The sequence below is a fragment of the Sebastes fasciatus genome, chromosome 14 (genome assembly GCF_043250625.1).
Source record: "Sebastes fasciatus isolate fSebFas1 chromosome 14, fSebFas1.pri, whole genome shotgun sequence".
In the NCBI taxonomy this organism is placed as follows: domain Eukaryota; kingdom Metazoa; phylum Chordata; class Actinopteri; order Perciformes; family Sebastidae; genus Sebastes; species Sebastes fasciatus.
In genome coordinates this window covers 32,209,983-32,223,455 of record NC_133808.1, presented here as the reverse complement: position 1 = coordinate 32,223,455, position 13,473 = coordinate 32,209,983, and the positions used below count along the sequence as shown (strand labels likewise).

At 40.5% G+C, this 13,473-nt stretch overlaps 1 protein-coding gene across 1 annotated transcript in view; it reads left to right on the top strand.

Moving 5' to 3' along the window:
• The window catches only part of slc49a4 (solute carrier family 49 member 4), a 74,009-nt gene that overhangs the window by 24,324 nt on the left and 36,212 nt on the right, over positions 1-13,473 (top strand). Inside the window, exons 3-5 of the mRNA XM_074657960.1 lie at positions 3,790-4,067; positions 6,178-6,307; positions 11,917-12,025. Of these exons, the coding sequence (XP_074514061.1) occupies positions 3,790-4,067; positions 6,178-6,307; positions 11,917-12,025 (517 nt within the window). The remainder of the gene's footprint in view (positions 1-3,789; positions 4,068-6,177; positions 6,308-11,916; positions 12,026-13,473) is intronic.

Below are 13,473 nucleotides of genomic sequence, written 5' to 3'. Positions count from 1 at the left end.
CCGTTAAAGCTGTATCGCCCAGTTTATAGTCTACAGCTGCTTTATCTGGATCAAACAGTCATGACGTGCAAATATAAACAGAACTGTATGTCCGTGGTATAATAACAAAAGGTTTGTCTTTATGAAACTTTAACCTTTCTAGTAACAGAATAATCACAATTGTGGCCAAACAAGTGTTTCTCTGTTAACGAAGGTTACATTATGGTGCGTTCAGGCTCTCTTTTATTTATTTTATATTTATTTATTTATGCATGATTTTCCTTTTGCATTTCACCCCTTATTTATTTCCTCAAACTTATCTATTTCTGTATTCTTTTCTTTATACATTTCTTTAAACATTTAGCTCCGTGCAGGACTGTGCTGCTAACCGGCTGCTTACAGCTAACAGCCAACGCTAACTAGCTGACACACGGGAGGTGCCACTGAGTTACATTATGATGCATTCAGGCTCTATTCAGTAAAAATGAATCTCGGTTGAAGGTAAATTATAAAGTTATCATGATGCGTTCACATGTAATCTTGTAAAATGTAGTTTTTGGTGAGAAACTTGAATAAATCCAGTTGTCTGAAGGAAATGTTTTCACAGCAATATAAAATAGATATTAGAGAGAAAAGTATGACCTGTTTAACTTCATAACACTAGCTCTAAACAGATTATAATATATCATTAAAACTAGTAGTAAAGATTTTTTTAATCAAAGCAAATATTTAAATAAAAATACAATCCTTTATCATTTGAATTGTGTTTTTTGTATTTTTAAATAACCACTATAGATGACAGTAACAAAGTAAAAGGATAATATTTTGTGACGGTTTTGTAATTTAGGACAACGTGGGAGTTAAAGCAGCGCTCTGTTTATATAATAGTGAAATTGCAATAAAAAAAAATTGTCGTTTAAAATCAATGAATAATCGTGATAATAATAATATTGATCTAAATAATCTTGATTATCATTTTGGCCATAATCATGCAGCCCTACATAGTACACACAAAAAAAACTTCATCATGGAGAGATGACATGAAAGAATGTTTTTACATTTCATAAGTCTAAGTTTCATTTATTTGCTCATAAAACTGCACAAAATCCAGTCAATGAAAAAAACAAGACAAGAAATGTGTCAGGAGATATTACGACTTTTTGTTCTCGTAAACTTCTGACTTTATCCTCATAATATAATTTTTCAGAGGTTAAACAAGAAGAACACAAAATGAGCAAAAAAACTAAACAGTGGAAAACTAATCCAATAAAAACAATGAAATGCATTCAAAAAACAGTACAGAGAAAAAAATATATATCAAAGTATAAATAGACATCATGAATTAAATGTGATTATAGTTTCCTTTTATAATGTCGTAATGTTAACGAGCTCTTGATAACGTGTATTCTGGTGTTCCATATTCGTACACCACGATGTCTGAGGGAGTGAATGGTCGTGTTTAGTTTTATAAAAAGGCAGGATTTCATTGATGTTTCCAGACGTTGTGTTCCAGACGTGTCCACGGCCTCCGGTTGAGACGGGGATACTGTGGCGTGGCGGCACATTAGCGAGCTTTCTGATTTGCCGTCAGCTAAATAACGAGGTGGTAAGTTTGTGAAACGAAGACATAATAATGACAAATGGTGTGATGATGATGATCTACACGCTGAAGGGAAAATGACAGTGTGACTCCGGTAATGTGGAGGATAAATCTCTCGTCACTGTCGTCTTCCATCACTCGTAATAAGACGGTAAACGCTGAGTTCATCTCTCAGTTACTGAGGTCTCTGACTCCGTAGAGAGCCTAGGACCTGATGACCGGGTTACAGTCATGTATACATGTATTATTATTATTAGTCAAATCTCTTTGAGCGATAAAGACAGACATACATATAAATAAAGAGGCAGTGGGACGAGTAAAGAGTATTTCAGGACGTGCCGGTGTGTCGTCTGGGTGTTAGCGGGTCGGAGATGTGGGAAGCTGAACACATTATTCTCCAATCAGTCTGTCAGCGACCGCTGGCCTTTTGTATTCTGCCGTGACACATTTATCTGCGAGGCCCAGAGGCAGCAGACAGCAGAGTTAGAACCAGTTAGAGGGCAGAGACGTGTCGGTAAACAGAAGAGAGAGACGGACTGCTATATGTGTGACTGATTTAAAGTCTGAAGAGTTGACGTTTTAACTTTACGTCTGGGTATCAAAAACAAAAACAAATCAACTACTTCCTACCTGCTTTTCTCTTTCTGAGTTGTTAAGACTGAAAGCCACAGTGACACAACATGAACGCAACGCCCCCTCAAATGCATGAAGAAATGTAAAAACAAATGTATGAATTAGTGTAAGAAAAGAATACAGAAATAAATAAATGCGTTTAAATAATGGGGAAATGCTAAATAATAAATGCGAAAATATATAAAAAAAATGTATGCAAAAATAAATACATAAATAAAATAAATGCAAAAATAAATAGATATATTTAAAAAAATCATGAACATAAATACATAAATAAACAAATGCTTAAACACATAAATAAATACATACATTTAAAAAATAAATATTAAATAAATAAATACATTTTAAAATTCATAAACATAAGTACATAAATAAATAAAAGTGTAAATTAAACAGAAGAGTAAATAAATAAGATAATTAATACAAAGGTTAAAAAATATATATATATGCAAAAATAAATACATAAATAAAAATAAATGCAAAATATATACATTTCAAAATTCATTACCATAAATACATGATTACCTGTGTTTAAATTCTTAAACACACAAATAAATACATACATTTAAAAAGAAATATAAAAGAAATACAAAAATAAATGCATAAATAAATACATAAATAAAATAAATGCAAAAATAAATACATACATTTAAAAAAATCATGAACATAAGTACATAAATAAATAAATGCTTAAACACATAAATAAATATATACATTTAAAAATAAATAAATACATTTTAAAATTCATAAACATAAGTTCATAAATAAATAAAAGTGGAAATTCAACAGAAGGTTAAATAAATAAGAGCATTAATGCAAAGGTAAAAATAAATAAATAAATACAAAAATAAATGCATAAATAAAAATAAATATATTTAAAAATGCATTACCATAAATACATGAATAAATAAAAGTGTAAATTAAACAGAAGAGTAAATTAATAAGGGAATTAATACTAAGGTAAAAATAAATAAGTAAATAAATGCAATAATAAATACATTAATTAAAAAATTCATTACCATAAATACTAGACAAATCTCCTTTAAGGGACATTTTGAACAGATAAAAAATGTGCAGTTAATCGCGATTAAATATTAAAATTGATCGACAGCCCTAGTTACAGGTATTCATTCTGAAAACTTGATTATCATGTCAACACTTTTATTGAGTCTTATTTAAATATAGTCTTCATCCTCACACAGGTGAATTATCTAAATGGTCTCATCGATGGTTTGACAGTGACGGAGACAGCTGTGTCTTCATAAATCATTTAAACTATAATCCTGGATAATGTAATATTTTAGAGTATGTGGAGGGGTTGTCTTTCGTCCTTGTCATACGCCTTTTGATCTAGCCTTATTTTAAGATTTATTTTACTGACCTAATTGGTGTTATACGTCGTCTAAATTGGTGTTAACGAGGTCCTGAAGGTGTTGAAGTAAACTTGAAGAACAGTTTTGTGCTTCCAGCCTGAAGTCACTTCTGTTGAATGAGAATCATCGGCTGTCGGAGCTCCAGTGGTTCTGATAGTTTCTTGTTTCTCGTGGTTAATAATTGAACTCTTTCCGTCTCCTCAGGTTGATCCACGGAGGTCAGTTTCTGAACGGTTTAGCCGGGCCAACCATGATGAGCGCCGGCCCCTACCTCTCCACCACGTGGTTCGCCCCCGACCAGAGAGCCACCGCCACCGCCGTGGCCACACTCTTCTCCTACCTGGGCAGCGCCGCGTCGTTTGTCGTGGGACCCCTGGTGGTGCCGACCCCGGGCCCCAACCACACCCAGCCGGCGGCAACGGTGGACGCGGCGGCTTCCGCAAGCTCCATCCAAGACAGGATCCAGCTGGTTATGTATGCAGGTAGGAACAAGCGAGCCTTCCGAGGGCGCGAAGGATCGATAGCACATCAGTAATAAGATCCAGTTTTAACTCTGTTCATCTCAAAGTTCACACATCTGGAGGTCAGAGGTCAAGGGACCCTTTTGAAAATGACCATGACAGTTTTTCCTCTCCAACATTTAGTGTTGGTTTGGAGCGTTATTTAACCTCCTTCATGACCAGCTAGTATGACATGGCTGGTACCGATGGATTCATCAGGTTTTATAGTTTACTATGATACCAGGATCGGACTTTTCTTCTGCCTTTCTTTTGGACATTTCTCAAACTTTTTTCATACTTTTTTTTCTCGAATTTTTTTCAAACTTTTTTTTCTCGAATATTTTTCAGACTTTTTTTTCTCGAATATTTTTCAAACTTTCTTTTTCGAATATTTTTCAGACTTTTTTTTTTTTTTTACATTTTTCAGACTTTTTTTTGGACATTTTTCAGACTTTTTTTTTTTTTTTACATTTTTCAGACTTTTTTTGAACAGTATCTTCACTCTGCTTTAAAACTCTTTTTTCAGATATTTTTCAGACTTTTTTACTGACATTTCCAGACATTTTTCAGACATATGTCGGACTTTTCATCTTCTTTTCTTCGGCCATTTTTCAGACTTTTTAAAAAAAAATTTCTGGCTTTTTTTCTGAAACTTTTTTCTAACTTTAAAACTGAGCCCGCTTCTACCTCCGAAAGATCTATTGTGTTAATGCGTTAAAGAAATTAGTGGTGTTAAAACAAATCTGCATTATTATGGTTAACTGTGACAGCCCTATTAGTTCTGTTCATCCATTCAGATATATGAACTATAATGGAGTTCATGGAGATCCTCTCCATCCGAGACAGGATCCAGCTGGTTATGTATGCAGGTAGGAACAAGCGAGCGAGCCTCCGAGGGCGCGGAGGATCGATAGCACATCATCTCGACATCATGTCGGCCCCGTCGAGGGACACAAATACAATCAGGAGAGGGGATCCGAGAAGTTTACGCCAAAGAAACCCCAATTATACCGTTCATAACCGCCCCTCTGAAAAATGGATTGCTGGCGGCGTTATGCTTAACTGACTCAGAAAATTAAAAGCACGCTGAAAAGAGAAACAAGCAGGCTGTAATAGATGGAGGCTGAGGCTTTTGTTTAACCTCAGGTAGTGTTGCTGTTCGTTATTAAAGGACGAAGCAGACACCATCTGTGGACCAAAAGTTTTAGAGGTCATCAAAAGAGAGAAATCCAGACGAGGGATCGATGTGAGCGGGAACGCAGCGCTGCTGTCGGGCTGCTGCTGCTCCATTAATCCATACGTGATGTATATCAGAGGTCTGCAACCTTCTGTCCTCTCAGAACTCATTTAAAGGGAAAGTTTTACATCTCCAGTAGCAGACTTCATTTCTGTCTTAGGTGAAGAGGGGCTTCTTGTGTTTCGTTAAGATGTGTGCCACTAAACGAAGTCTCTGTTGCTGCTTTCTTCGTCAGTTTGAGACCGTTGTCTATTAGCGCCCTTGTCCTCCAAAACATTTTTTTCCCAGCTGAAAGTGCTCAGCTGAAAGCGCTTGAGAGCACTTTGGAGGCGCAGCATTTTCTCCGCTGAGACACTTTGGTCGCGTCTGGTTGCTATGATACAGAATGTCTGGAGGTCAGAGGTCAAAGGACCCCTTTGAAAATGAACATGACAGTTTTTCCTCTCCAACATTTAGTGTAAGTTCAGAGTGTTATTTAACCTCCTTCATGACCAGCTAGTCTGACCTGGTTGGTACCGATGGATCCATCAGGTTTTATAGTTTACTATGATACCAGGATCTTCACTCTAGTTTTATGTAGTGGCTTTAAAACAAATTTCTGTTAATGCATTATTATCGCGCTCACTTTGACAGCCCTAGTAATAAGAGATTGATATTTGACGTCTGTGTATTGATGCAATATTGGCACGCAAACTGTTGTATGAGGAAACGTTGGACATTGATATGTATTCTGTCGTCTTGTCTGTTAGACCGTTGTGTTTATTTCAGGGATGATTTGAGGACTTCACAGTGACCTGTTTTTTAGTCTTCTCTGTGAAATAACACGTACATCTCTGTTATCTGTGTCTCCGTCAGAGTTGGCTGCGATCGCCGTGCTTTTCGGCGCCATCCTGCTCTATTTCCCGTCACGCCCTCCGATGCCTCCCAGCGTGGCCGCCGCCAGCCAGAGACTCAGCTACAGGAGCAGCATCTGCCGACTTCTGAGGTAAAACCACACACACACACACACACACACACAAAGTCCTCTGAAACACCACATGACCTTTTTGTTGAGAGCGTTATTTCAGTGCATTGTTCAGTATGCCTAACTCGACGCGTCCTTGATTCAACTCGGGGTGCAGACGTGAAAAGCGAGCGCTGCATTTGGAATGACTTTCAGGTGCCGTCGTGTTTCAGAGCGTTCGTTCCTGCAGCAGCAGCAGCTCTCTGACCGCCGCGTCCACAGATCCATCAGTTTGCTTTCTTATTTGCTGATGCGTTGCGCGCGTCTCGTCTCGGAGAGTTAAAGTGACGGGATCGTGCGCCGGAGAAGGATGTTGAATCCTAATGAAGGGCTCTGCCACTCACCATCTGCTGGGGTTGTTATCAAAGAAACGCCGGCCCTCCCTCTGGATTAATTACTGAGCTATAATACACTGGTTGCTTCTACATCATCCTCCGCATCGGTTGCCACCGGGGTCAGACGTATTCTCTAGACGCCGCTGATGCACGCGGTCAGAGAGAGATGGTCTATTATGACAAGGTGCTGGAATGCATTTATTGATGTTTCATCACCTGGGAAAGGGAGAATCTAGAGACGCTGATTGAATCACGCTGGAACAGCCTCCATCACTGCACTGGTGTAGCACGGTATACCCATACTAGAAAGGTATCGCGAGTTTATACTGATATATAGTTGCACAACTCCCGATCATCTTCGCAGGGTTGATGGAGTTTAGCTAACACTGTCAGGTACTAAGTGGGCGAAATATGGCAAAAAGTAGAACAAATACTGGAAAACAGAGTGGATTCGTCCTCAAGGGAGGGACGATTCAAAGGCAGTTTGCCATTTTTTTAAGTGTGATATATGAGCACGTCATGCCGATCTGGTTAGACAAGAAAGAAGAAGAAACTGTAAAGTTACAAGCTAAAAATAAAATACAGAAATTAAATAAAATTTTCTTTTAGTTTATAACAATAAAAATGTAAAGTTACAAGCTAAATGGATACAAGAGTGATCTGTATTAGCAGCTTTAATCACAAGTTGGATATCTAAGGTCTCAGAAAAGGACAATCAAAATTAGGGCTGCACAATCTGTCGTTTCAGCAGCGACATTGCGTGCATGTGCAGTAATCGCATTGCAAGCAAGACGTGCGATGTCAAGCATCATACTACAACTGTTTCTGCTGCTTCATATAAAAGGAAACTTGCCTGAAACCTGAAAATGAGCGAAGAACAGGAGAAAAACTCCTGGTTGCAGGAAGATTTGGTTGCTAAACGAAACCAATATGAGAATATCTCGGCTGCAGAAAGGATGATGTTGACCAGAAACATGTAGTTTGTGGTGCAGCGAGGCAGCGAGGCTGTTTACCCTCCGAGCCACGAGGAAACAGCGTGCTGCCCAAGGAGCGCCTCCTGCCTGGCTTGTGGAGGAATGAAGCCCGTGGCCGTGGCGAGGGATTAGAGGGTTGGAGGAGGGAGAGGGAGAGGAGGGGAGAGCCGGGCGCCGGTAGCCGGGGAGTTTGGCCCGGCTCGGTTTGGCTCTGCAGCAGGAAATAGCTCCACTACTGTGCCATGTTGTCCACGGGCCTCTGACCAGCACAGAGAGGCTTAACTCCCAGTAAGAGCTCCCTCAGAGATAGATGACAGGGACCAGAGCTGATATCAACCTAATGCATAGTGTTGGACACATGTACGGACACACACACACACACACACACACACACACACACACAGACGGGCCAGCTGAACTAGGCCATCCAGCTGAGAGCGGTTCTGTTCCACTTGTGATAGGCAGCCGTCCAGTGACCTGTTTGAGCATCGTGTCGTATCTCGGTCCAGCAGCGTCGAGCCTCCGGAGCAGGAAGTGTCTCATATGTGTACTCATACAGGTGGTGGACAAAATAATGTGAACAGGAAAAAGGAATACAACTCTTAAAGGTGCAGCGTTATGCTCCAATCATAACATGTCAAACTGCAGCCCAACAGGCAACAACAGCTGTCAGTGTGTCAGTGTGCTGACTTGACTATGACTTGCCCCAAACTGCATGTGATTATCATAAAGTGGGCATGTCTGTAAAGGGGAGACTCGTGGGTACCCATAGAACCCATTTACATTCACTGATCTAGAGGTCAGAGGTCAAGGGACCCCTTTGAAAATGGTCATGACAGTTTTTCCTCGCCAAAATTTAGTGTAACTTTGGAGTTTTTTAACCTCCTTCATGACCAGCTAGTCTGACATGGTTGGTACCGATGGATTCATCAGGTTTTATAGTTTCCTATGATACCAGGATCAGCCCTGATGACATGTCGTGGCCTCCTCGGTGACAGCAGGTGGCGACCGACTCGTCAGTTAGTCGACCCGATAGATCTCCGTTGATGTATGTGTTCATCCATCCAGCCTGTCAGGGTCTGAGCGTCGGTTAATGATCTCCAGTTTGATGAGTGCTTCCAGCTGCTCACATCTGCTTCCACAGCAGCAGTCTAATTACAAGTCTTGAATAGTCTCTGCACGAGGTGTAAAGTCACCGTTGTGTTCTGATCACAGTGAGAGAGGAAAGGAAAGCCTCCCTCCTCTCCTCTCCACAGTCAGACTCTCTTTAGCTCTGAGCGTTGTCATCCTGATGCATTGATCTCCAGCCGGGTCTGCCAAGGACAAATGGCACTTAGCTGATGACGCCGCCGGCTTCGAGACTTCTTCAGAGATATTTCATCATCAGCAGAAGGAGAGGAAAGGAAAGGAAAGGGACGCTCACATTTGGTTATCTAAATAAGAGGTGCATGGATATTGATTTCCTGCAGTTATAGCAAGGTTAATGAAAAGGGTGCTGGGGGGGCGGGGGGGGGCAGAGGATGCTCCATCACGGGGCTTTTACGACCGTCCCTCGATACTCTCCCCAAGGCCGAGTCGCTTCATGCCGCTCAGTCAGGACTAGGGATACTTACATTTGGGTACTCTCCGATACCGAGTACCGATACGAGTACTTCTCTGAGCCTAAAGAGCCTCGTTAACAGCCAGCTGGAGGGTGTGAGCGACACACGGCAGGCTGGGGAGTCACGCATACGAGGCGGTGCGCCGCCACCGGCTCTAGGTCGGCTTGGAAAGGCTCGGGGTGAAGGTGGCTCGCAACCGCAGCTTTACAGCGCTCCCCACCCGGACGGGGCTCTCTGCTCCCGGTGCGACTGTCGACCGGAGCGGACTGTCCTCAGAGCGCCCCAACCGCGTCGTGCCCCCATGGCGGGGCTCGGCCCACGTTAAAGGCGCCAGGGGTCTGCGGCGATGTCTGCAACCCACCCGACCCGTCTTGAAACACGGACCAAGGAGCCTAACGCACGCGCGAGTCAGGTGGTTCAAGCAAAACCCTGTGGAGCAATGAAAGTGAGGGCCGGTGCGCGCCGACCCAGCGGAGTCGGGCGCACCACCGGCCCGTCTAACCCGCACCGTCAGGGAGCTGGAGCGTGAGGACCCGAAAGATAGTGACGAGAGGTTAACGTCACGCTGCTGTAAAGTGGTATCCGTGCCGTTGTATCGGAGCCGTTTTGCGAGTACGAGTACATGAGCACAGTATCGGACCCGATACCCGATACTGGTATCGGTACATCCCTAGTCAGGACCAGACGGGACTGCAGCAGCAGAAGCAGCGGCGGCGTGGAGATGTTTGTTCCTCTGAGGAGAATAAAAGAGGCAGGAAAGGGAAGAGGGTGTGAACGTGTTGCTGTGTCTCAGCGTTTGAAGCTGTCGTCGGGCTGCGGGAGGCCTCAAGGTGTTCTCCAGATGTCCCCTCGTGATACCGCTCAGGATGCTGCCGGCATCCTAAAGAGCGAGGCGGCGGAGAGAGAGAGGGAGTGAGGGAGGGAGAGAGGGAGAGAGGGAGAGAGGTAGGGAGGGAGAATAACTTAAACTGTGTCCAGGAAAACAAAACAGTCTATGAATCAGCCGCCCAGTGATTCTAATCATGCTGTTGGGGGTCGAGGAGGTGGCGTGCTGATTTAAATCAGGGCGGAGGTGATCAGCGTGGGAGTTCCGAGTGATTGTAATTGGGTTGCATGTGATTGGAGGGTTTGCATACTGTACATAACGAGGCATATGGAGGCGTCTTCTTCTTTATTTCTCCCCTGTTGATCCCAGAACTCTGAGAGCCGGTGAAGATATTAGCAGACGGCTCATATCAGATAATAACTATAGTCTAATAAATCAGTTTATCACAGCTGGGAGACGGGTTTTATCTCTTATTTGTCCAGTTTGATTTCAGCTGATAATCTGATAAGCAGCCGTCACATTTGTGGTTTTAGCTCCACAAATGTGAACACTTGCTTCCTTTTAAACTTTTTAATATCTTTTTTCAAATTGAATAATTTTTGGTTTTAAGTAGGGCTGTCAAAGTTAACGCGATAATTAAGCACAATATTATTTTATACATTTTAAATTAATTTATAAATTTTTGCATTTATTATTTATTTATTTTGGATTTATTTATGTATTTATTTATTTTTGCATTTATTTATACACAAAATAAAACTTTAAAACTGGTATTTTGGTTGATTCTTTTCAATAAATCACACAATAATGTTTTTAAAAAGAATTTAAAAATTGATTTTTGGAAGTGAATGAATAATTTTTTTCCCCCGACCCCTAGAGAACCCTCCTCTGAAACACGTTTATTAATACCTGAATATTTTGTTATAATAAGAGACTTTAACAGTAGAGGTTAAAATACTGTTGGATGAGAGAAACCAGGATGTTTTAGATGCCTCATTAAAATTCATGTGGAGATCTGAAGTCTTTAATTTGAGCAAACTGCTGCATGTTAAACAGAAGAAACTGTGTCAGTTAGTGATTGATTTGTCGGCTATTTGAGAAGTTAAAGATGTTTTTACCCAGAGGACTGCGACAGGACCGGCCTGAGAAACGATCTGAATATGTAGTTAATAAATAAACCAGAGGGAAACTAAACAACAAGCCGCCGTGTTTTAGCACAGAACCTCATCATTATGCATCTAAGAACTCATATTCATATTCTGGGGGGAATCAGCACACAAACAATTAGCTTGTAATGTTGCATTCACACCGAGAGCCAAGCAAACATTTCACCTCGTTTGACCTGCTCCGGAGAGGAGGAGGAACTCGTCGCCATAGATACCAACACCTGTTCTTTCCTCCATCAACCAGTAAGAAATAACCTCTGTTGCTGCTTTGTACATGTTGGTGAAGTCCTAGATATGTCAGAAAACCAAACACCGTCGTGTCTGGGTTCATAACGTCCCCCGGCGGCGAGCTGTATTCACGCACAGTGACATCACACAGACTGTATCTAGCAGCTACACGTCTCTACTGCGGTGTGAACCCAAATAAACAGATTGAGCTGTGATTTAATATCAATAAACAGATCAAAATAATGCTGTAATATCTACATAATGATGCTGATTAATAAAAAGTCTGAATTCACGCTTTTTCAGGTCTGTTACCATGACGACAAGCAGACGACTTTTAAAATGCTTGTTTTCTGAATGGAGTCTGGTTGGATCAGTGCCGCGCGAAAAGTTTGCTTCGCTGTTGGTGTGATAAGACTTTATTTAGTGAGTGTAATCTCGACCCTCTAATGTGTCTCTTTTAGTAACCTGCGGTTCCTGATGATCGCGCTGGCCTACGCCGTCCCCACAGGAGTGATCGCTGGCTGGGCGGGAGTCCTCGACATGGTCCTCACACCAGCTAAAGTCAGCCAGGTAGGCAGCCAACACACACTGGTTTTAGGTGTTTATATCATCCTGTATCTTCCCAGAGGTGTTCCTCATGTATTCAAATCTCACCATTCAAACTTTGGTTAAAGTATGTTTTAGCGTCAAAAGTCTATTTTCCGTTCAAGTCCTTCTAAAACCTTTTGGAGCGATGCAGCGGTAGACCAGCAACTCCCCTGAGCTGAGAGGTAAAAGTACTGTTTTTGTGAATGGAGTCTGGCGGCTGTGAAGAGAGCGATATAACGGCTAAATGTAGCAAAAATAATATTAAAAATAAATGGGACCATTAATTAACTGATATTTCTGTTTTAATTTGCTTCTTTATTTATTTATCTTTATATTATTTATTTACTCTTCTATTTTGTTTTCCCTTTTATTTATGTATTAAATGTATTTATTTATTTATTTTTAAATGTATGTATTTATTTATGTATTTATGCATTCATTTCTGCACTTTCCTTTTGCATTTTACCCTTTATTTATTTATGTATTCTTTTATTTTTACATTTCTTTATGCATTTCTGCCTCATTGTGCAAATGAGGGCACCGTCACTCAACGTGAGTCATCATGGGGTCAGAGACACACATTGAGTTAAATAAAAAATAAATGCAAAAATATATAAATAAATAATAAATTAAAAAAAATAAAAAAAATAAAAAATGCTCAAATAAGTAAATAATAAATGCAAAAATGATTAAATAAATTAAAAATGCAAAAATAAATTAAAAAAAAAGCTAAATAAATGCTAAATAAATAATTAATGCAAAAATTAATAAATTCATTCAAAAATGTATAAAAATAAATAAATTAAAGTAAAAATTAAACAGAAGAGTAAATAAATAAGAGAATTAGTACAAATATAAATAAATAAATAAATAAAGAAGCAAATTAAAACAGAAATATCAATTTATGTCACATATTATCAATTAATTAATGGCTACATTTAATTTGAATATTATTTTTTGCTACATTTAATGACATATTTATTTACTTATCGAGTCATTTATTTGTTTATTGATTTATTTTGGCAGGTTCTGTCCTCCATAGGTTACCCTTTAGGTGGATAAGTTGCAGCCAAGTATGACAGAGACGTCAAGGTTTATCTTGTATAAGCAGCCTGAGCAGCTCGCCCGATCCATTTAGCAGCTTTTATTTCCCCGTTATGAAAACGTCCGCTGAGCCGGCGTTCTGCAGAGCGTTCTATAAGAGTCGCCGCTCACTGAGACCAACCACGGGATGAATAGCTGCTGAGGTTTCTCTTCAGTCTCATGGCTGCTGCTTCTTGAAACACCTTTCAGAGACGTGTAGAGTGATGCCTGTTATTGTCCAGGTGAAGCTCAGACCTGAAATCCAGGAGATGTGGAGGCATCATTAACCCCGAAGCTGCTGTACCAACATGAGAAGAGTGTTATAGAGTGGAACGGCCTCCAGACAG